General features: G+C 45.7%; 2 protein-coding genes across 6 annotated transcripts; one reads left to right on the top strand and one right to left on the bottom strand.

Moving 5' to 3' along the window:
* Positions 1-430: 430 nt before the first annotated feature.
* Positions 431-8,768, top strand: LOC147048883 (RNA-binding protein 38-like). The gene is made up of 4 exons (XM_085925226.1): positions 431-879; positions 2,502-2,625; positions 3,204-3,258; positions 7,136-8,768. The coding sequence occupies exons 1-4, from the start codon at positions 634-636 to the stop codon at positions 7,482-7,484; spliced, it is 774 nt and encodes a 257-aa protein (XP_085781352.1). The 5' UTR covers positions 431-633; the 3' UTR covers positions 7,485-8,768.
* On the bottom strand, positions 3,363-20,549 carry tada3l (transcriptional adaptor 3 (NGG1 homolog, yeast)-like). Of its 5 annotated transcripts, XR_015067664.1 has the most exons (13): positions 20,139-20,549; positions 19,592-19,833; positions 19,275-19,522; positions 19,064-19,169; positions 18,840-18,975; positions 18,621-18,724; positions 18,099-18,205; positions 17,812-18,003; positions 17,541-17,735; positions 15,779-15,877; positions 15,582-15,672; positions 6,259-6,330; positions 3,374-5,667 (listed from the first exon to the last, which is right to left on the bottom strand). XR_015067664.1 is itself a non-coding variant. In XM_085925224.1 (9 exons), the coding sequence occupies exons 2-9, from the start codon at positions 19,799-19,801 to the stop codon at positions 17,543-17,545; spliced, it is 1,296 nt and encodes a 431-aa protein (XP_085781350.1). In that variant the 5' UTR covers positions 19,802-19,833; positions 20,139-20,547; the 3' UTR covers positions 17,282-17,542. The 5 variants fall into 5 exon arrangements, 2 of the variants coding, with proteins under 2 accessions (XP_085781350.1, XP_085781351.1); XR_015067662.1 differs by having other exon boundaries at positions 3,363-6,330; XR_015067663.1 differs by lacking the exons at positions 3,374-5,667; positions 6,259-6,330 and adding an exon at positions 8,297-10,918.
* Between the last annotated feature and the right edge of the window lie 7 nt (positions 20,550-20,556).

Raw genomic sequence — 20,556 nt, 5'->3', positions numbered from 1 at the left:
TTGAAACAGCTCATTTCAAGCTGCGTACCAAACAAGGCCATATTGGCCATTCCTAAAAAGTGGACCTGACTTCACTACCTTACAACATGGGAAGTGGATATTAATAAACGAGATTGTCATAACAATACAAAATCAATGTGAATGTAAAGCATTTTTGTTTTTTTGTGTGTGTAATTAACTTTCTACTATTTTATCCTTCAATGAATCCACACCACGTGGAAAGAGTCATTTCTCCATGGATAGTGAGTAGGTCAAGGCACTCTTTATGTACAGTTCCAAGTCTCTGAAGGACAAAGGCAGGTGCAGCGGGGGTTCCGAGTGGGCGGGGCAATGTAAGGGTAACGTAAAGAAGTTGGCAGGCATGCGCTAATGTGATTGGCTAAGAGTTATATGGAGGCGGACCCACATCTCTGGCATATAAAAGCACTCACCACCTCTTGTCCTCCACAACAATCTACGAGTTGTGCGTACTCGCGGAGGACCAATCACAATCGTAAATTAGCTAGCGGTTTCCTCTCAGTTTTTTTTTTTTTACGCGCAGCACATTGAATCGGTGTACTATTGCATCCAACAATATTTTTTTTACACTAATGCCGAACCGTCGTTAAAGCTTAAGTTCAGTCAGTTTAGTCAATGTGTGCTTCTGGAGGTTTGGCCGGCTCTCCAATGCTTCTGCATCAGTTTATGAACGGAGCCCTAGAAGCCATGCATCCCACCGCGCTCCAGAAGGACACTACTTTTACCAAAATCTTCGTCGGAGGGTTGCCGTACCACACTAACGACGCGTCGCTGCGAAAATACTTCGAGGCCTTTGGGGACATTGACGAAGCTGTGGTGATCACTGACAGGCAGACGGGCAAGTCCCGAGGATACGGCTTTGTAAGTAGAACGAGACACAAGTCACTTGCTCACTTCTTACCCTGATGGAATAAGCACGCTGCCCTCATTTGCCTTCCAAACGGCTGTTTTGTCTGTGTGTCTTTCCACATGTCGACTTTCTGCCTTGATGATGTAATTGAATTGTCTTTTCTGTCCTAATGAGGATGAAGGCTCTCACACAAGTTAACTTAAGGAGATTATATTTCCACGCATGTCTGTCTCTAACAAAAGACACAAGGCCATTCACCCCCTGAACAACCCTGGCGCATGGCTTAAGTGTGGGAGAGTCTTTTCTGCTCTCGGTTCCTTTATATGGTTCTTTTGGAGCGGCAGCAGTGGGAGAGCTTGACCTTGCCTCCATTGTCACAGACGGAAGTGGCCGCATTGCTCGCCGTTGACTTGATTTACGCTGCAACTTGGCTGCTTTGAAAGAAATATGTCTTTATCCTGTGATCAACTTTGCAAAGATCTTATCTTTTGACAGTAAGTAACTCTGGCCGGCCTCAGCTGCGGCCCCCCCCCCGGATCACCAAATGTTGGATCCATAAATGGTGATGGGATTTGTTTTAAAAATCCCGAGAACAAAAAGGCTCCCATCGCATGGGCTAATAGGTGACTTATCACGTCCCGTGCCTGCCAGATAAAAACCGGCCATTCTCTCTTTTGACACAAAGCACAGAAGCCATGTGAGCAATGCAAATATTTACCAGAACTCTGGAAAGACCCATCACTACTAGTTCTGCCGGGCCAAAGAAGGAATGGAAAAGTGTTGTCTGTTTACAAGGCTGTATGGAAGACAATTGCTCTGTGTTTACACATCAGCTCCTAAACTGGAGAGAACCCTCCTTACTAGTCTTGTTGCTAACGGTTGAGCGCAGAGACCGACCGACCGGTGTTACCTGTCAAACAGGCTCGTTGGGGATGTGCCTGCTGTCAGCCAATGCACGTGCTGAGTTGACCCAACAGGAGATAAACTACTCATTTTGATTGGGGGGGGCTGCGAGTGTAAACCAACAGCGAGGGGGCGGGCGAGGTGCCCCAAAGTTGAGCTCACCAAATACACTTCAGAGGAGGATTAGTAGGACCCCTAGAGCAAGGCTCCACACAGTGTAAACAAAGCCTCGTTCCTGCCTGTGTGTTCACAACACAGACGACAACGGCGTGTTTTTTTTTTTTTTTTGTCCCCTTGCTGTTTTTCAGAAATGCCCTCTAAAACAATGATAGGCATGGGTTACATTCATTCGGACGCACTTTGGTGGACTCGGCGGGTTAACTGAAAGCACCGAGTCGGCTGAATGTGGCAATCGAAACAGAAGGACTCGTCTAATGCCTGGAGGGAGTAAGGCGGGGAGAGGGGGGGGGGGGGGGGGCTAAGACAATCTCCTTAATACGACGTCCCTAATTGGATATCCTTAAATGTTACTTTGCTTGATCCATATTTCAGCTGCTGCTTAAAAGAAATAACCATGTATGAGTATGAGAATGGCAGTTTGCCACCATGTTGATCAGATTTTCTTGGTTTGCCTAAACCTTTACGGAAGAGGTCTGTGAATGCGCCTCACATCAATTGCATCAATTGGCCGAGGACACAAATACTTAAACCATTTTTCTTCCCATCACAGGTAACAATGACAGACCGAGGGTCGGCTGAGAGAGCCTGCAAGGATCCCAACCCCATTATTGATGGCAGAAAGGCCAACGTCAACTTGGCCTACCTTGGTGCCAAGCCTCGCAGCATACAAACTGGTGGGGACAGTTTCGGGTTTATAAACAGGCAGAAAAAAAAGGCCAATATGCTTGAGCGAGACCATTGGTTAGAATCTGAGTAGTACTTTCGAAAGTATTTAGTCTGTTTCACTCTTCTTATTGGCAGAGTTCCCCCAAATAAGAAGTAAAACAGGCTCGCTTCAAATATTTGCCACTCCCAGTTAAAGTTTAACGTAAAACTGAGACATTCATCAAGACAAATTTGAATGTTATAAACCACCAAACACTTCAACCAAACGCTGAATCCTAACACGTAATGGCGAAAGCTATTGATAGCTATTGATTTGACCGTGGATAAATCTTTTAGCTTTATTTGTTGTTGTTTTTTTGCCAACGCAAAAACCTGGCATGAAAAATGAAGCACGATATGGCGGGCGGGCGGGCGTTCACTTGTATTGCGTTGGTTGTTTGCTGAAAGCTGGGAACAGTCCCTTCCTCTGTCTCCCCACGGTCTGTGTGTGTGTATTGTTCTCCGTCCCTCCTCTGTAAATGCAAATGCCTGCGCTTGTATGCGCGTATGTGCGTGTCTGACAGTCGTCCTCGTTGGTATCTTGCAGGCATATCCATCGGAGTGCAGCCCATTCACCCGGCATTCATCCAGAGGCAGTACGGGTAAGTGAAAGGGAGTGGGCGCTTGTGTGTGTGTGTGTGTGTGTGTGTGTGTGTGTGTGTGTGTGTGTGTGTGTGTGTGTGTGTGTGTGTGTGTGTGTGTGTGTGTGTGCGTGTGTGTGCGTGCGTGTGCGTGCGTGTGCGTGTGTGCGTGTGTGCGTGTGTGTGTGCGTGCGCTTGTGCAAATGTGCAATGCCACTAGGCCACTATTTCTTGGACAAACAGGGCCTCTGGAAAGTACATGTCAGTTTCTGGGCCTGCTTGCAACTCTAGAGGGAAGGGGGGGGAGTCTATTAGCATATTTGGCTTTTCTAGGCCAGGGAGATTGCTCGCATATCTGTGATAATAGAAGGCCATTCCAGAGGTGAATGTGTGACTGGCTTGTTAAGTTTCGTCAGCAGCTTATTGACTCGTCTACTCCCCTCGACCATCTGAGATATGTTGATGAGAGTTTTCACGAAATGAACGCGTATCACTTCCTCAAACTACAAGCGAGGCTTAACTGTCACTTTTTTTTTAAAGAATGACGGTGTGTGTGTGTGTGTGTGTGCTCACGCAGAAATCAACAAGGGTATTTTTTTTTTTTTTTACAATCCTAAAAGCGAATCTCTTTCACTGCATCTTCCCTGGAAATCTCAGGATTTTCCACAGTCCGTTGGGACAATGAAAAAATAACACCACCACCACCCCCCTAAAAAAAAAAAAAAAAAACATGCTTCAACTGGCGATGATCATCTCCTCACATCCCATTAAATCAACCCGCACTGGGTATTAATGATCCACAGGGAATACGTCCCACCGTGTTCCGGGACACGCGGAAGACCCCGGAAAATCCCATGTCTGTGTTTCTGTTACCATGGTGATGGCAGATTGCCCGAAAAGCCCTTCGAGGGTTTCCAAATGTGCCGTTTTTGAGGAACGGCTCTGGCAGGTGCCGGCTCATATTACCAGGCTCTAATCAGCCGTGGCCGCCACCCCAGAGGGGAAGAGGCCTACACCGAGCACCTGTCCTCCTAGCCCCTGAGTCTTGGAGATGGTGAGTGACAGACGCAGGCCTCCCTAAGACACACAGCCTACAAGTGGCTTTTCTCCCCTCCCCACTCCCCCAAGACGACATATGGCGTGCTGACATGCTTTCAAGTGGGATTGTAAGCAGAACTGGAGTATTGTATACAGTGTGTAAATTCTCGCTGAGGTCAGCAGATGCTTTGGACTTTAATGGGCAGAGGAGGTGAGGCAAGTGTCAAATGTTTTGATGGCGACGATCCCCTGGCACCTTCGCTCACACTTATCCAGTTTGTAGTCTTTTTTTTTTTTTTCATTTAAGGAAGCTTGTTCCTTTTGCCCTGCACTTTTTTTTTTTTTGGTTGTCTCTTCCCTGGCCGCTACTAGCAGTGTGAAAGCTGACACGTCTGAGACGGTGTGGGGGTTGAGGAGCAGGCGGGTTGCTTTTATCTGGAGCTGTTTTTTGTTTTTTTAATGAGACAGCGCGCATCCTTGCTAACACACCGGCTACAGGTGTGAAACGTCGCATCCGCAAGTGGAAAGGGGGACAAGGCGGCCTGCTTCCGCGTGGCGCGCGCACAAAAATGTCGTTTGAGTTGATTGACATCCCCGCCGTAACATTTACAAACAAGCATTCCGTTAAAATGTGCATCTCCGAGCGGCTTGGCCCACTTTGCCATCGTGTCAAAAATCACGCAGGCTCACTGCCGTCAGCACAAAACTAGCTGAGCTCGGATTTTCCGGCCAGCGTCCATCCTGGCCCGTCACCGGACCTCCCGGCATCCCCTGGCCCGCTTATCTCTTTAGAGAGACGTTAGAATTCACGCTAACACCTCAGCATTGTATGGCTCAAAGGAGTCCTTTTGTCTCATCTTATCCATTTGAAGTCCACATGATCCCTCTCGAGTTCCACGTGGAAGATTATATCAGCGGCCGGGCGCCAAAGCCACGGACGAGGCACGTTCTGTACACACGATGGGCTGCGTGGGCGCTCCACACTAATGTAGCTCGTCGCAAGCGGTGCGTGAGGCTGAATACTTCTTGACCATTTTTTTTTTTTTTTTTTATTCGTCCTCTTCATACATTAGATTAGATTCCGACATGTGATTTTGCTCCTGCTCAGGGATGAAGTGTGTGTGTGTGTGCGTGTGTTTCGAATGTCACCTGTAAGGAAGCATTGACTGCTCAACTTGTACACTTTACAGTCAGATTTTTTTATTTTTTTTCCTCGATAATAAGCCTCCTCCTGTCCAACTTCCTGCCACGGTTGCTGTACGCCGCCAGCTGACGATCAGCTCGCAAAAAATAGGACTAGTCCCGAGGAAGGGTCTGACAGCAAATGTCCCGCCCACACATCTCATCTCTCCTCTCCGCAAGGTGCCAGCGATGGCTTGAGAGTGCCGTGTGCTGTGATGGAGTGAAGTGCCCTTTTTTATCTGTTGCCGTGCCGTGTGCGAGTGATATGAAGTGAAGAGGTTGCACTGATTGCGGTGTGACTCTTTCCCTATTATGGCATGGTTTGGGGTTTGTGGTGGTTACTGCTGTGTGGGTGTGTGGGTGTATTTGGGGGGGGGGGGGGGGGGGGGTTGATGACATCCCTATCCTTGCATGCTTCCATCTCTTGCTGTGTTGATTCCACAGCAGCCTCTCATTACTGATGATTGAAGACGGAAGCAGATTTTTTTTAAATTTTTTTTTTTTGGTATCAGCACTGAGAGGCAGCTCAGTTAATGACATTTGATGTGCTGTGCTTGTCTTTATCCGTGATTGTTTTGCCACTCAAAACTCGAATGTCAAGTTTTGAAAGCGGAAGGGGTCTCTAGCTATTTTTATCTCTCTTTTTTTTTTTTTTTTTTTTTTTTTTTTTTTTTCAAATAAGGGGAACTTTTGTCTGCTACTACTCTCTGCTCGACCGTGCAAACACGGGGTAGCTCTTCATCTCAAAGCAAATGCTCTTGATTCGAGTGGCAAAAAAAAAAAAAAAAAAATGAACATTACCGTACTGCTGCAAGTCTTGCTCTGTTCGGTCTGTGTTGTCTTTTCCATGATTTGGAACTGCCCGTTGACGTTCTAAATTAACAAGAAACATAATTTGGATGTTTGTGTTTTTACTAAGTTCAGTGCAAAAGTCTTTGCTACAATGACCTCATTTTGACAGTTTTTTTTCTTTTTCAGATTCTGAATGATTCGTAACTCTACCATCTTGTATTAGCCAGAAAGTGGCCTGCTAACAAACGGGTGGACAAACAAATGTGATCCACTACTTTTTTTTTTTCTTTTTTATGACTTGAATGAACATTATATTCAATTTGGTCATTATAGCACTTGCTAGCAACAAAAAGACATTTGCACTGCGCTGTGTGTCAACCAACCAACCAATCAATATCATTTTTGTAGCCCCGGTCCTATGGACCTTCTGACCACCACACCAAACAGCTTTAATCACCTGTCGAAGAGCTTCAGCACCTGACGGCAGCATTGTTAAGCCCTCCCCGCAGTTTGTGTGTGTGTGTGTGCGTGCGAAAAGCAGCAGCTGTAAAAACACTCTGCCGGTGCCTGAACTTGAAAACCTGCCACTAACGGCTGACTCTTAGCATTCAGCCGCCCCTCCCCACGCTTGGAGCTCAGAAGGCCCAACCTAACATGTTTGGTAGGTTTTTTTTTTTGGTTTTTTTTTCTGGATTACTGACACAGACCCGAAAAGTAGAGTCATCGCCATTTCCTCCTAACCGCCTCTGGCGCTCGCATCTGCCAGAGTTCCCGCTAGCCACAGTTTGTTTTACTCTCTGGAAGCAATGTAAACAATAGAAGCCAGAGCCTCTTTGTATCTAACATCCCTTGTTTTTTTGTTTTGTTTTTTTTGGGCTGCGTACAGGTTGGCCCCACCTTACGTCTACCCTCAAGCCTACGTGCAGCCCAGCCTGGTGCTACCCACCCAGCTGTCGTCGTCGGTGACAAGCAGCCCTTACCTGGACTACAGCGCCGCCTACACGCAGTACGCCCAGGCCAACTTTGAGCAGCAGTATCCCTACGCCGCCTCCCCGGCCGGCTTTCTGGGCTACAGCTACGCCGCCAGCCCCGCCGCCGCCGCCGGTGTGGGGCCGGCCCCCGCCGCCACAGCGCCGTCCAGCGTGCACCCGGCTCTGCCCTCGGCCGCCGCACCGGCCGCCGCCTTCCTGCACTACGCTCCGCAGCAGCAAATCCAACCCGACCGCATGCAGTGAGATGTAGGGGGGCGAAAGGTGGACAGAGGGTGCCCTTTTGGAGGGGCGTTTCAGGAAAAGGAGGGGGACTATTGCACTAGCCGCTATACATCAGGATGTCCTCTTTGCTCATGGGGTGAAGGTAGGAGAGGGGCTGGATTACAGCTAGGCGGGCTGAGACGCTTTAATGTATAAGATCGCTTCCAAGGGCTTCTAGAAGCTGACTCTTTATGATTATTGTTATTATTATTATTGTTATTCTTTATATTGTCCTTTTATTATTATATTGACACCATCGTTAATTTGTAAGCCATCGTTATCATCGTCATGCCTCTCGGCTCAGTCGGTGGAGTAACATGTCTGTGGTCCATATTGTTTTGAGAGCTATCTGTGACATATTATCAGCTGGACGCGAGGGTGACCGCTGGCCGCGGGGGTCGAGTGACGACAGTCAGCCTCTCCCACTATCACTGTGCGAGTGAAGTAAAGCACTGCACCGCCATGAACAAACTCCCAGCACTCAGCTCGACTCCAACCTGGAGGACACCATGTGTGACCTCACCAGGAAAAAGGAAAAAAAAAAAAAAAAGAGAGAGAGAAAATCTCAACATTCAAGCCTCGGAGCTGCATGGCATTCTGCCTGGACAATATCAGGAAGACAATTTCGTCTTTTGATTGAAGAGGCCTTAACAAAGAAAAAAAGTCTGCTACTTCCCCCTGATTCCCCCACAAGCTCCTTTTTCCAGAAGTGCAGACTTTGTAACGGCTCTGTTTCCAGCAGTCACTCATTAACCTGACCCACTAGTCTCTTGGTTATTTTTGGTGGATGTAGATGATTACTGTATGTGGGCGTTTGGGACCAAGCGGGCCATGTACGTTTCATCGACGCAATCCGACACTGCTTTCAACCAGTGTATTTTTTTTATTTTTTTTTTCCCTTCTCGATCTGACTGTCACAGATTGTCCAAGCACTGCATTCAAGGTGTTTTCAGTCCTCAAGTACATTTACAATATTTATATGTAGGTATTTATAAGAGGTACTAAGTTAAATAGCTTGTTTTTATTTTTCCTTTTCTTTTCTTTTTGTACTATGACTGTAGTTGTAGCACTGATGCCAATGAACCTGCAGAAGCATACCTGCACATCCACGGGTAGAATTGTCTTTGTCACCATGTCAGTGCATTTATGTGAGCGCTGCTACAGATGAGGCCTATTTGGAGATCTCTCTCTGGTTGCATCAGCATATGACTTTTATAGTCCTTTTAAGAAAAGCCATACAAGTTGAGAATAAAGAATTTGTATTTAGTAATGCCGTCAGCCTTTTTGTTTTTTTTAATGATGTGAAGCTATTCAATTTCATAAATGATAAAGGTTGAAGCTGCTTCTGTTTGGTGCGAACGTCATTGTTGGTACATTACTGTGGCTCTAATACGGGGTCACGGGGTTCACTTATCCAGAGTGTGTGTGCGTCACTGGATCCTCTGCACGCGTGTTTGGACGAGGGTGGGGGGGGGTGCATGAGGCCCCCGACTTGGACTTATCAGTCCTCAACACCACCACCACCTGTTTGGGTGCTATACGTTCTCGACGCCAGCGCTACATTCTGACATTTGTTAGTTGCCTCCACCACCCCACCCAAAAAAAGTAACTATCAGGCACTTTTATTCCCTTTCTATTGAAGCTCAGCTCGTTTTATTTTCCCTCCCAGCGTCGCTATTTGATCTCAGCTCTTTGTGAGGTGTCACCTAGAACAGAAAATAAAACACAGCTAAGGTTCATCAATGTTGGCACCTTGCTTTTTAAACTACGACCGATATTTTTATTCTGGTTCTTATCTTTCATTGGTATAAAGCTCAACTATGTTTGACTTTTCTGGTCATCCTCAATTACTAATTCACTACTATTGTAATCTTAGTCATTCATTTCAATCTTGCCCACAGTTCTCAGTAAACAACAACCACAATGATAACTTCAAACTGTCTGCACATCCTCAAGACAGATTTAGGTGTACCTAATGAACTGTCTGGTGAAGATTTCTAACATCGGTGACATAATTCGAAATAAGGTGTCTGACCACAATTGACAAAATGTTTCTGCTGTTTCAGCGTCAGCCAACTAAGACGCTGACCCCTACCCCCATTTTTGTTTTTCTCGTCACTGTTTATCTTTGACTATCTCACCAGCCCGTTCCTCGTCCGCATTCTCACTCACCCATTGATTTACTCAACTGGGGCTGTCATTTGTGTTTTACTTTCCTTGACATTTCTGCCACTCCTTTCCACTTTGGTGAGCGCGGTGCTGTTTCTCCTCACGCTTCATTGCTTATTCTCTCCACTCTCATCTCCTTTCCTTTTTCTCTTTCTCATCTCTTGCCTCGCAAAGACACGCCAGAGAGGAGCCCAAACTGAGTTGACAGTGTGTCAACTTGATAAAAAAAAACAAGCTCACGCAGGCCCCAGAAATGCTGAGTCACTATGAGGCCTATCTGTTTCGGTCTCTCTCCTTCGCATGATCATGTTAAAAAAAAAAAAAAAAAAAAAAAAAAAAAAAAAAAAAAAAAAAAGGTTGGTGTCACTCTCCACGCGCTTCTCGCTCGCTTGTGCAACTGTGACGTATCGGAATTCCTCAGAAGTGTCATAAAAATGGCCCCACCTTATGAGGACGTCTGCTTGGCTTCAATTCTGTGTCCGTGCGTTATATGAGCAAAACATTAATCACCACGTGCACAGTCAAATGTGATCTAAAACAACAGCTTACAAGGATGACCTTCATTTTGTAATGACATGGTCTCATGAGAATTCCTCTGACGAACCTGTGCCACCTACAGGACCACAGCGGAAGAGGATTGACTTCACTACACCATTTCCTGAAGGCTTTTTGTGTTCTGATTCTGCCTCAGAGCCAGGAGATCTGGGTTTTAACCTCCTCTATGTGTAGACTTTGTATCTTTTCCCAAGGTGCCTATGCATATTAGACTAATTGAAGACTCTAAATTGCCTTTAGGCGTGAATATGCATGTGAACGGCTGGATGCTGTCATTGAACTGCCTGCCGTTCAGTCTAGGGTGTGCCCTCACACTCATTATCCTTGTCATTTGGGAAAGGCTCCAGTTACTAACAACCCTGATGAGGATAGGCTTTTAATAAAACGGACGGATGGCTAGTTTGCCGTGCTTATTAATATCACAAAGTACAGATAACAACAAAGTCAAAGGATGAAGCCTGTGCAATTCAATTGCCGTGACTCCCGGCACCCAATTTAGATCCATCTGATTCTGGAAAGCGTCACGTCCGTGACGTCCAGATCCTCTCGCTTCAGGATCCACAAGCGCCCTTAACCCGCTCAGATAACACAGGCTGTCTGGTTGGAAGCAGAGATGGCTGACGGGTAGAGCAAAATGTGTCCGAAAGAAGACGTGATGAAAGAAAGCAGTATTCTCTCAATCCCTCTTCATCCTGAGAAAACGTTTTTGAAAAGCGTTCACAGTGGCCGACTCGTGAGCACAGAAGTTTTATTTTAGACCTTTGTCAAAATGGAAGGTAAAATGGTGAGACAAAAGGAGCGTGCATATATATCTTCCAAGACAAAGAGGGCTGACGAAAGAGACAATAGTAGAAGTCCTACTTAATATACGAGTGAGTATCTTGCTACAGGTGATTCTCCCTCACCGAGCCCGCTCTGCATAATAGGTGGCGACAGGCTTGCAAATGAGGCCATGAAACCTTCAACACTGCCCAAAAGTCACTGAATACCTCGCTTTCACTGCTAAACCGGTTCGTCACAATTTGCATTTGTTTCCACGATGGTTTGTCAAAATATAAGCTTGTGGTGGGCACTGTAATGTAGTAGAAGGAAGATGACACTTGAGTAACGTTGTCTGCAGCTGGATCCGGAGCCAGACGCTGGCCCAACATGGTGCCGTCACACCTCCGGCTTCTTTTGTTGCTTTGACAGCGGATGGTGATGGTGAGAAGAGCCAGAAGAGGCAGTTCCTCATGGGAAATTGGAGTCAAGCAGGACTAATTGCTTACATATAGAATTACCAAACCGGGGTAAGATCTTAACTCTTGCCATTAGATCTATTGGAGGATTGCAACTTTTGGGAAGGTTCTACATACAGCATCAGGTTGGGACCTTCTATTTCCATACACATTCCAAGATTTCCAGAACTTTAGGTGTGAACACATCTTAAGTCTATAGTCACAAGCCACGACTGTAACGTACACAAGCAGAAGACCAAAGACAGATTTTTTTTTTTTCCCATACAAACAGACTTGGCGCACTTTCCCTTGTTATCTTAAACACTTGTTTGCTCAATGTGTTGTATGCAAAGCTAGAAGGGTGGGGGTGCGTGCGGTGTGTGTGTGTGTGTGTGTGTGTGTGTGTGTCGGGGGCTTGGTTCCGTGCCATATTTCCTTATCTTGGGCTAGCATGCTTGCAGAAATAAGCGGGGGCCCTCCACCTCGACCCCAGAGTCAGACAGCATTGTCGGTGGGGCAGAAAACAGAAGGACGAGAGGAAAGGAAAGCGGGCAGGTGGGGGGGGGGGCTGTTGGAGGCAATAACAACAGCAGCTGAGAAAGAGAAAAAGACAAGCAAGGTGTCGAACTTCTGCTTTCGGCGGCGTTGACGACCGCAAACTGTCGGCGCTGCAGACACAAACACAAAAATCGATCCACTTCGAGTGTGTTGTCCCCCCGTGGATTATCACAATTTTCCTCTCCATTTCTCTTCCCGCCTGCCTGCCTGTGGAGTTATGGCCGAGCAAAACATGTAGGCTGAAGTTCAGGCGCCGCCTTTGGCGCATGATTTCATCTTGAGCGGGGACAGTGGGCAACAGGTGCGTGAAAAGAGGATGTTAAAAGCACACTCCATGCCCCTATTTGACTTTCACTAGCACAAGAAGACAGCTGTGAAAATGCCCTCTTTTTTTTTTTTTTTTTTCTTCCAACAGTGGACTCCATATGACCTCCGAGTCATTGGGGTCGACGCAAAGCGGCACATGAGCTGTCTGGCTATCCAGTATGTAGTTACTTAATGAACGGTTGGGGCTGGGCTATTAGCGGGACAACTGGCAAAGAGCGTGAGGATAAATCACATGAGTCAGAGATGATGCAGCTGCTCTTTGTGTCAGAAAAGCGAAGAAGGCACCTTGATGCTGACTCAAGCGTGATGATGAAAACAGGTGCACACACAGCGTGAATATGGCTTTTCAAGTCAGATTAGAATTATTGAGAACATATTTTCAGCCTGCTAAGTAAAAAGGAAGATAATGGATATCGTCATTTGTCGAAAGAATTAATTTCGATCTCTCAATACCCTCGCGTTGATAAAGTCGCAGAGTAAAAAGGTTCATGTAACATTCACACGGACCTGGAAAAAAAATAAAAAAAAATATTGAGGCAGAGCGGAAGCCAAAAAGGGGCATCTCTTGGCATGAATTCTATCCTTGGATATTTCAGTCATTTGAATCTTCTTCATCTCTCGCACTTATCTGGACTTTTCAGCCCGGGAAGCTCCCCCCATCACTCAGTGCTCCCATCATTTCTTTTCGAAGGTTTTCTTCTGACCTCTCCTAATTTAGTATGTTCCGCCAACCGCCGCTTCCCCTCTCATGCGAAAAAAAAAAAAAGGCTCTCACTAAGCTCTCTGTCCTGTCTCCCTCGTAAAAACATTGCAAGCCCGCGTGTGTTCGTGCGTTTGTGTCTTTCCACGGCCTTACAATTATATTTCCAGTTCTGGAGGGAGCCATCGGTGCGCGCTGAGGGTTGTCCACCGCGGTTCCCCACCAGCTCTTTATAAGGAGAAGAGAAAAAAGGGCCCTGCTGTCTATATTTAGATGGACTTTATTGGGCCTCTTGTCTTCATCCCCCTCTCTCTCGGAAATCTCTCGCCATGTGGGCGGCCGGCCCTCCTCTCCATCGCGGCGAGGGGAGAGTGAGCCTAATAATGATGGTGATAATAACGGAGCAGAGGGAACAAAAGAGAGGGAGGCTGACAGAGAGGTAGTGGGTGGTGAGAGAAGTGTCTTTCCCTGCGTCTCCTTGAATGACTATTATCCACAATGCTGGACAAGTCCGCTTCTCTGCTTCACTTAACTCATACTGCAGGAGGAAGATCCTCCTCCTCATCATCATCATCATCAACATCACCATATTTCATTATTTATAATGTAAAATACAATGAAAGAAATGACCCCGTGTCACAGTCCTCTGGGCCGAGTTTCTCTTTCAAATGGCTCTGAATCACCAACTTTAGAATCAATGTACTTTCAAAATGTGCCATGATAATATTAGTGCAGTTAAATATGTCAGGCCAAAACAGACTCCCTTAAAAGAGATCCTCTGATACGTATCATCGGCCGACATAGGCTCCGCCTCACCCCAATGATGAGATAGGAAGAAAACCTCGGCTAAGTGGTCTGGTGTCAAATGGGCTTTCTCAAGAGCTTTGACCCCTGCGGTTCAAATGAACTGCCAATGTACTAAGACGCTGAGCATCTTTTCTCTCCTCCCACCGTTGCCTGTGATTGTGGCGATCGGGCAGCGGCGCGACCCCACCCCCAAAAGCACCTCATCGCGTAAGCGCCTTCTTTCAAAAGGAAGACAGCCTTCGACTTTGCATAACCCCAAGTCGTCTCGACGCTCATAAAACTCAGAGTGGCTGGAAATTGTTCTTTTCATGAAATATAGTGGTGACATGTTTTTGTTTTTTCAATGTACTGTTAACTGCCTGCAGCTTTGCAAGGTACTCAGTAAGTGCTCTGTGCAAAATATGGTGACATGATGGAGTCCATTAAGTGCATTACCATGGTAACAGTATATGGACAAAAGTGTCAGTCATTCTACCTACAGGAACTGAAAATGGGAAAACAACCAACGTAGAGTCAGTCTCTCCCTTTGCACTTAGATCTTCTACTCTTCCTGAGAAGGTGGTTTTTTTTTTCTTTTTTCTAATAAGATTTTAGGTCCCCTCCCAAAAGAGACTTGGCAGACTCCCATTCTGTCTCCTCCAGCCCCACACTGGTGCGGCGAATCAGGCCCAAAAAAAAAATATATATATATATATATTTGCATAGGCGCTTCCAAATTGTCGAGCCATGTACGAAAAACATCAACTGCCATGCAAATTATAAACAAATGCCATTCAAAAGGTAAGGAAAAGGGAGGGGGAGTATTTTGACGATCTCCCCTTGCCCTTTGGATCATTTGCGCCTCTGACTTGAGGCTATAAGGTCGTTCAAGCTTTAGCACAAGAGCAGCAACAACGGGACAAATCATGACATCAGAATAGTGGAAGCAGCGTGGAAGACAATCGCTCTCTGTGCGGGAGGTGAATAGGCCAAGCCCAACCCTGACTGGACAGAGGCGCTTGTCAGCGGACACGTCGGCCGCACATACACAATCGCTATTCAGCGTGTGCTATTAGCTTGGAAATTGACATAGCATTTGGACAATGCATTGACAGTTACACCACATTAAAACCCTTTCCCTGTACTCTCTCGTGCGATCTTGTACTAATCTGTATGTATGAGTGAGGAGTTTTATTTGTGAGGTTCTCTCTGTCCGTGCTCGGGAACGCAGAGGCGGAGGAGGAGTAGGAGGAAAGGCCCCAAAGAAAGAGACAGAGCGTACAAAAACAAAGAGCCATGTTGAACAGAAGCCCCCCTCGACTGACAAGGGAATACGGGGAAGTGTACTCTGGATTTTAATAGTTTAGTGCAGAAATATTTGGACAATAACTGAGCATTTTATAATTGGACCATGGACAAATAAATGAGGTCTTATTATAAGTGGCCGAACATCAGATTTTTTTTTATTTTATTATTAATTTTTTTTTAACATCATTCTGATGCAAGTTGACCTTATCTTTTGTGGACTTTTAATCAGTAATAAAAATGTTTAATTAGTAATAAAATCCTAATTCTATTCTATGATATGATATTCATACTCAGCGCACCCAACTGTAAAGCCAAACCTTATTTGTCTTTTGTAACATCATCATGTTAGCATATTTCAAGTTCAGATATTTCCCCTAAGCCTTCCAGTGAAGAGCCCCCCCCTGTCTAAACAGCCATAAAGGTTTACAAACTGTGACAGGAACAAGTGAAGAAGCTCACCTCATGGCTGAATTTCACAAGGGCAGAAGGAGAAGATGAGGGGGGGGGCTTGGGTTAGAGCAGAGATTGAGAACCTCATAGATCACAGCGTCTGGAGGGGAGAAAAACACGTACGGTGAAAAGTACACTTTAGAGCAGCTCAATCAAATGAAGTGCAAATAGTGACTGAGTGTGTTTGAATACAATACAAAACCCACCTGTCCCGCTAAGGTCTCAGAATGACAACAAATGCAACAAAGCCCTTCCTTGTGGGCTGTGTAGTTTGCGGGGACTGTCGTGTTTCCTCAGTCATTCACCTGGACGGGAAACAAAAGGTTTGTATATTTAGGAAAAAGCTTTCGTGCAGAACGATTCATAGCATTATGAATTTGCATAGAGGAGGCTGAATTAAACAGGGAAGTGAGAAGCGTTACAGTGTGTGTGTGTGTGTGGGGGGGGGTTCTTGTCCAGGACACTGGACATTAGTGTGTGCGTAATCGTTTAATTATTTTCTGAAATAGCGGATTATGAATTTGTCTACTACCACACTAATGGAGACGTAAGGTGGATATAAAAAGTCTCACATCCCTCTTTAAATGCTAGCATGGTGCTCAGTTGGACAAGGGTGGAGTGCCCTCTGCAGGTCGGGAAGAGCTCCTGCCACAACAGGACCACCAACACAGTTGTTTTTTTTAAATGATACCTCCCTGAAAATATATTTTTATGTAGTTGCACAAGTTATGGGTCACATTGACGATTGTAACAAATGGGCAGGGCTGGGGCATGTTATATGATGCCCACAGAACAATTTAGTCATTATTCATCTTTCCAACCAATAGAACAAATTACCGTAGGTCGAAGCTAAACATAGATAAAAGTTGTTATTCTGTTTCCAAACATCCTGGCACTCTCTCGGCCCATATTTATCACGAGGTAATTTATTGAGCTTCATACCTTAGCCTCTTCGTGTGGGACATCTTTCAACAACACCTGTGCCCATTACTCTTTAAAAAAAAAAAAAAGGGCTCTCGGGAAATCATGTGACCACTTTCAACCAATCAGCGTTTGTAGCGGCGAGAAGTGAGGAAACGAGATTTGACTGCCATCTAGTGTCATTTTAGGAAACATGCAATTGACAGCTTTCAATTTTGCCCTATAAACTACGATTGACAATTTACAACTTTCAATGCAGTTATCATATTCTACAAAAAAAGTGCAGTAGATAATAGACGATAAAAGTCTTGAGTGTCATTTTTGTACTACTCTAACATTGAGGCAAATGATTCATAATCTGAAAGAGTCGCTTCAAATACATTAGATAACAGTACAATAAAGGTTTTGAGTGACATTTTTGTACTACTCTAGCGTTGAGGGAAAGTATTTGTTATCTGAAGGAGAGTCACTTCCCTTTCTCATTCCCCAGTTGCCATGCAGGAATTTGTGGTCACATGACCAGTACGGCTGGTTTTGAGGCCAGGTGGCGTTGCTGTTTACACAACAAAAACTGTAAACTCTTGCTGGACAAGCTGTCATTATATATGAGGATCAATTCACAAATTGATTGCCACTTAACCCCTATGTATTGAGGTTAGCTTTCATCTTAAGCAAATTATATTTTTTATATCTCAGTTAACAGTCCGAGGTTCTGGTAACCTTTTCAGGATTTTAGTCTGAAATTTTAAGAGAAAAAAATTAAAAGGAATCTGTTTTATTACAACAGATTTTAATTTGGTCAACATTTTATACAAACACTGATATGCACTCTTTTTTTTTTTTTTATGATAACACAACAGACAAAAAGGGCGTCTTAAACAACTTAGACAACTTCACTAAATGCATACCATTGAAAAAGAACGACAGAAATGCCCCTCCTCAAATGCCACCTGTAAGGAGATCCATCTTTGCGAATCGCCCATGCAGCAGTGTGCATCTGTGGTCAAAAAATTCTTCCTTGCGCAGTTTATAAATCAACTTTTGTACCTTTAACCATCCAGTAACTTCAGAATGCTTTCACGCTCCTTCAGAGCTTTCCACGCCTGGTCTTTCTCCTTCTTGGTCGGAGTGCGCTTCTTCTGTCTGGCTGCCATGATTCGCCGAAATCCCTCCATGACCTCGTTGTCAGAAACCCTGACCCGCTGTCTTAGCTCCTGCTTCCGCATCTCCTCTTTTGCCAACCTAAGGAGCAGAAACAAAATGGCTGCCAGGACATCGCAGCTGATATGTTGGTACCAGACCTTCAGAGGAGCCTCACCTGAGCAGCTCCTGCTTACGCGTTTTGTTGTGAGCAATCAAAGCTTTGAGCTCCGCCTGTCTCTTCTGAAGCTCCACCAGCACCTCGTCCTCGCAGTCTCCGCCGGGACCGGGTCGCTCCTCGGAATCCAGGATTCCCTGGGCGATCAGCTCTTCTTTGATCCGAGCTTCGAGGGAACGTGTGTGAGGAGCGCTACCAATGGAAAGTCAAGACACTGCATTGCTTTTTTTTTTCCTTCCACCCACGCACCACTTTTGTTTGTTTCTCAACAACTATGTGAGACCTACCTAAAAGATTTCCCTTGGCTTCGAGGAGATGTCCCTGCTCCATCGTTAGCATCCTTCCCTGAAATGTCCGGTATAGGAGAATCCTCCATAGGAGATATAATATTCTCCTGAATGTGACAGAGAAGACATCATCATGAAAAGTCAGGTTCCACAAGCATGAATTCCGCACAAACGCATTCTGCAGGGCGCCTACACGTTGGGATTCACCCCGGTGAAGGAGAGGGTAGCCTCCCTCCGCCTCGGGGGAACGGGTCCTCGACACAGATTGTCCATAATAAACACCATGTTCAAGCATAAGGGTGTCCGTGTGTGCACTTGGCACCAGGACGTCCTTGGCCGTAGTTCGATCATCGACTTTGTAGTCGTGTCATCGGATTTGCGGCCGCATGTTTTGGACACTCGGGTGAAGAGTCAACTGATCACCTGGTGGTGGGTTGGCTCCGATGACCCGACCCCGGATAAGCGGCTAGATGGATACATTCTGCGCTTATTCAAAAGATTCACCTTCCAATGTAGACTTACCTCCACGAGAGCCTGGAGGAGCCGTTGTGTGAGCGGGCCGAAGGGGCAGCCGTCTTCCGGAGACTCATGCTGGGACTCGGACTTCTTCAGCAAAGAGTCCACGTCTAGTAAACATCCGCCAAGCGCACAAACCCGCCATGATGTCATCATCATATTTCTCATAACATATAAGAGCTGGAATGACTCCTTTTACAGGCAGTGGCATCAGAATTCAGTCACCTTTTGCGTCGAGCTCCGACAGCGGACCACCCAAGAGACCCTTCTTCTTGTCATTGGCCCGAGCTCCTTCTCTCTGCTCTTCCAGCAGATCTTCCTGAGCCCACCGCTGTGAGTAGTGTTTCCCCAAAGCTGGAATCTTCAATTAGCATAGACGGCACCAAAATTCAACGTGCTGCTTTTGGCATTTTGCCAAACGTACTAAAAAGCATACGCAGACGACTCACTTTAAAGTACTCGGCTTCGTCGTCAGGTGGTTTTAGGAGTTCCTCGAGCAACCGAATCTCTTCGTTTGTTATATCGGCGCAGTACGGCTCAACTGAAGCCCAGAATCTGGAAAAAAAAAGAAAACTGAAGACCAACTTCAGCAATAATAACAACTGATTGTCCCAACTGTCACCATGTTTGCTGGTTTTTAATGCAGAGATTTTTGCAGACCTGTTGGGAACGTCGTTCTTAGGCGTCCGAGGAATATCTTGAGGATCGTCAGTAAATTCATATTCTTGGCCTTTAGGTTGCAGGTTTTTGGATTTCGGCCTGCCAGGACCTGGCCCTGGCCCGTGACTACTTTTGCCATCTAGTTTCTGCTTCTTTGGCTTGTGACGTGAGGACGCCGCTGGGTCCGGGTCTTTTCCCATCTTCAGAAAGCGCTTGTCTCCCTTCTTGTCCTGCCAGTCTGTGAGGATCTGCAACGCAGAATAAAACACAATTCATATTGTTCTTATCGCCATAACATCATCTCTTTTGTTTCCTACCTGTCTCTGCTCCTCCAGAGCTCTGAGGCGACGGTTGGCCGAGGACAAGAGAGTCTCCAGCTCCAGCTGCAAAGTGTCCAGCTCCTCGATACCGATCCCATCGTCCTCCGAGCGTCCCAGCACGGCAGTGTAGCGGGGACACACCTTGACGTGCTCCACAGGCTTGAAGTCGTAGTACTTCAAAGGCGGGCAGTCCTTCAGCTCACTCATGATGCTGGTTTACCCGACTACGTTAGAATACACTGGGGTAATAAAAGACAAGAAACGTTGAATTGTGTCTAAGATGTAACATTCATTTGTAGTTACAATTCCACGTGTATGTGAGCAATGTTTATTTTCCGACCTCACTCTGCAGGTTTGCTTCATACATTGCTGACATACAGGGCCCGTACCGTGATCAGTGTCTTATTTGTAAAATTATCACGACATTTACACAGTAACACTTGCATAATCAATGCAGTGGCGTGATATGAATTCTAGAGGGATAATAAACTCGGAGGGAAATCAGTAATATGTATGGGTTTTTTTTACAGGGAAGGATACTTACCGTCCGCGAATGGCGTCCATGATGGAAAATTCCACTCAATGAAGAGGGGTGTAGAACCGTCATTGGGATTATGATATTGTCAGAATATTTCACATGGTACGTAAAACGAAAATAAATTGGTAATTAGCGTATATTAATAAACTTATACAATGCTGACGTTTCTTTTTTCGACCAGTAAATATGTATTTTAAGAAATCAGGACTGTACAGCAATGGTACCGTCGGATTAAACCATATTACATTGTGTGATGAGTGAAAGGGATGGACAATTACACTCTCACACACTTGAATGTATCAGTTTGAAGTTACCATTACAGTTATTGTAAGTTGCTTCAAATTGTATTGTTTAAAATATTGGCACTGTAAAACAAATAACACAACGATCACCGAAAACCATTGTCCTACTCATGCAGCCAAAT

This window comes from Syngnathus leptorhynchus, chromosome 11, assembly GCF_054491065.1.
Source record: "Syngnathus leptorhynchus isolate UIUO chromosome 11, UIUO_Slep, whole genome shotgun sequence".
Taxonomy (NCBI): Eukaryota; Metazoa; Chordata; class Actinopteri; order Syngnathiformes; family Syngnathidae; genus Syngnathus; species Syngnathus leptorhynchus.
Note: the sequence above shows the minus strand (reverse complement) of the source record. Positions and strands in the feature narration are given on the sequence as shown.

What these genes read in the sequence shown, in the direction of transcription:
- LOC147048883 (XM_085925226.1), top strand. Translation starts at nt 634, where the DNA reads ATGTGTGCTTCTGGAGGTTTGGCCGGCTCTCCAATGCTTCTGCATCAG. An exon ending in AGTCCCGAGGATACGGCTTT is followed by an intron (nt 880 to 2,501) that starts GTAAGTAGAACG and finishes TTCCCATCACAG; the next exon opens with GTAACAATGACAGACCGAGG. An exon ending in TTCATCCAGAGGCAGTACGG is followed by an intron (nt 3,259 to 7,135) that starts GTAAGTGAAAGG and finishes GGCTGCGTACAG; the next exon opens with GTTGGCCCCACCTTACGTCT.
- tada3l (XM_085925224.1), bottom strand. Translation starts at nt 19,801, where the DNA reads ATGAGTGAGCTGAAGGACTGCCCGCCTTTGAAGTACTACGACTTCAAG. An exon ending in ACGAAGCCGAGTACTTTAAA is followed by an intron (nt 18,976 to 19,063) that starts GTGAGTCGTCTG and finishes TGCTAATTGAAG; the next exon opens with ATTCCAGCTTTGGGGAAACA. An exon ending in GTCGGAGCTCGACGCAAAAG is followed by an intron (nt 18,725 to 18,839) that starts GTGACTGAATTC and finishes GATGTTTACTAG; the next exon opens with ACGTGGACTCTTTGCTGAAG.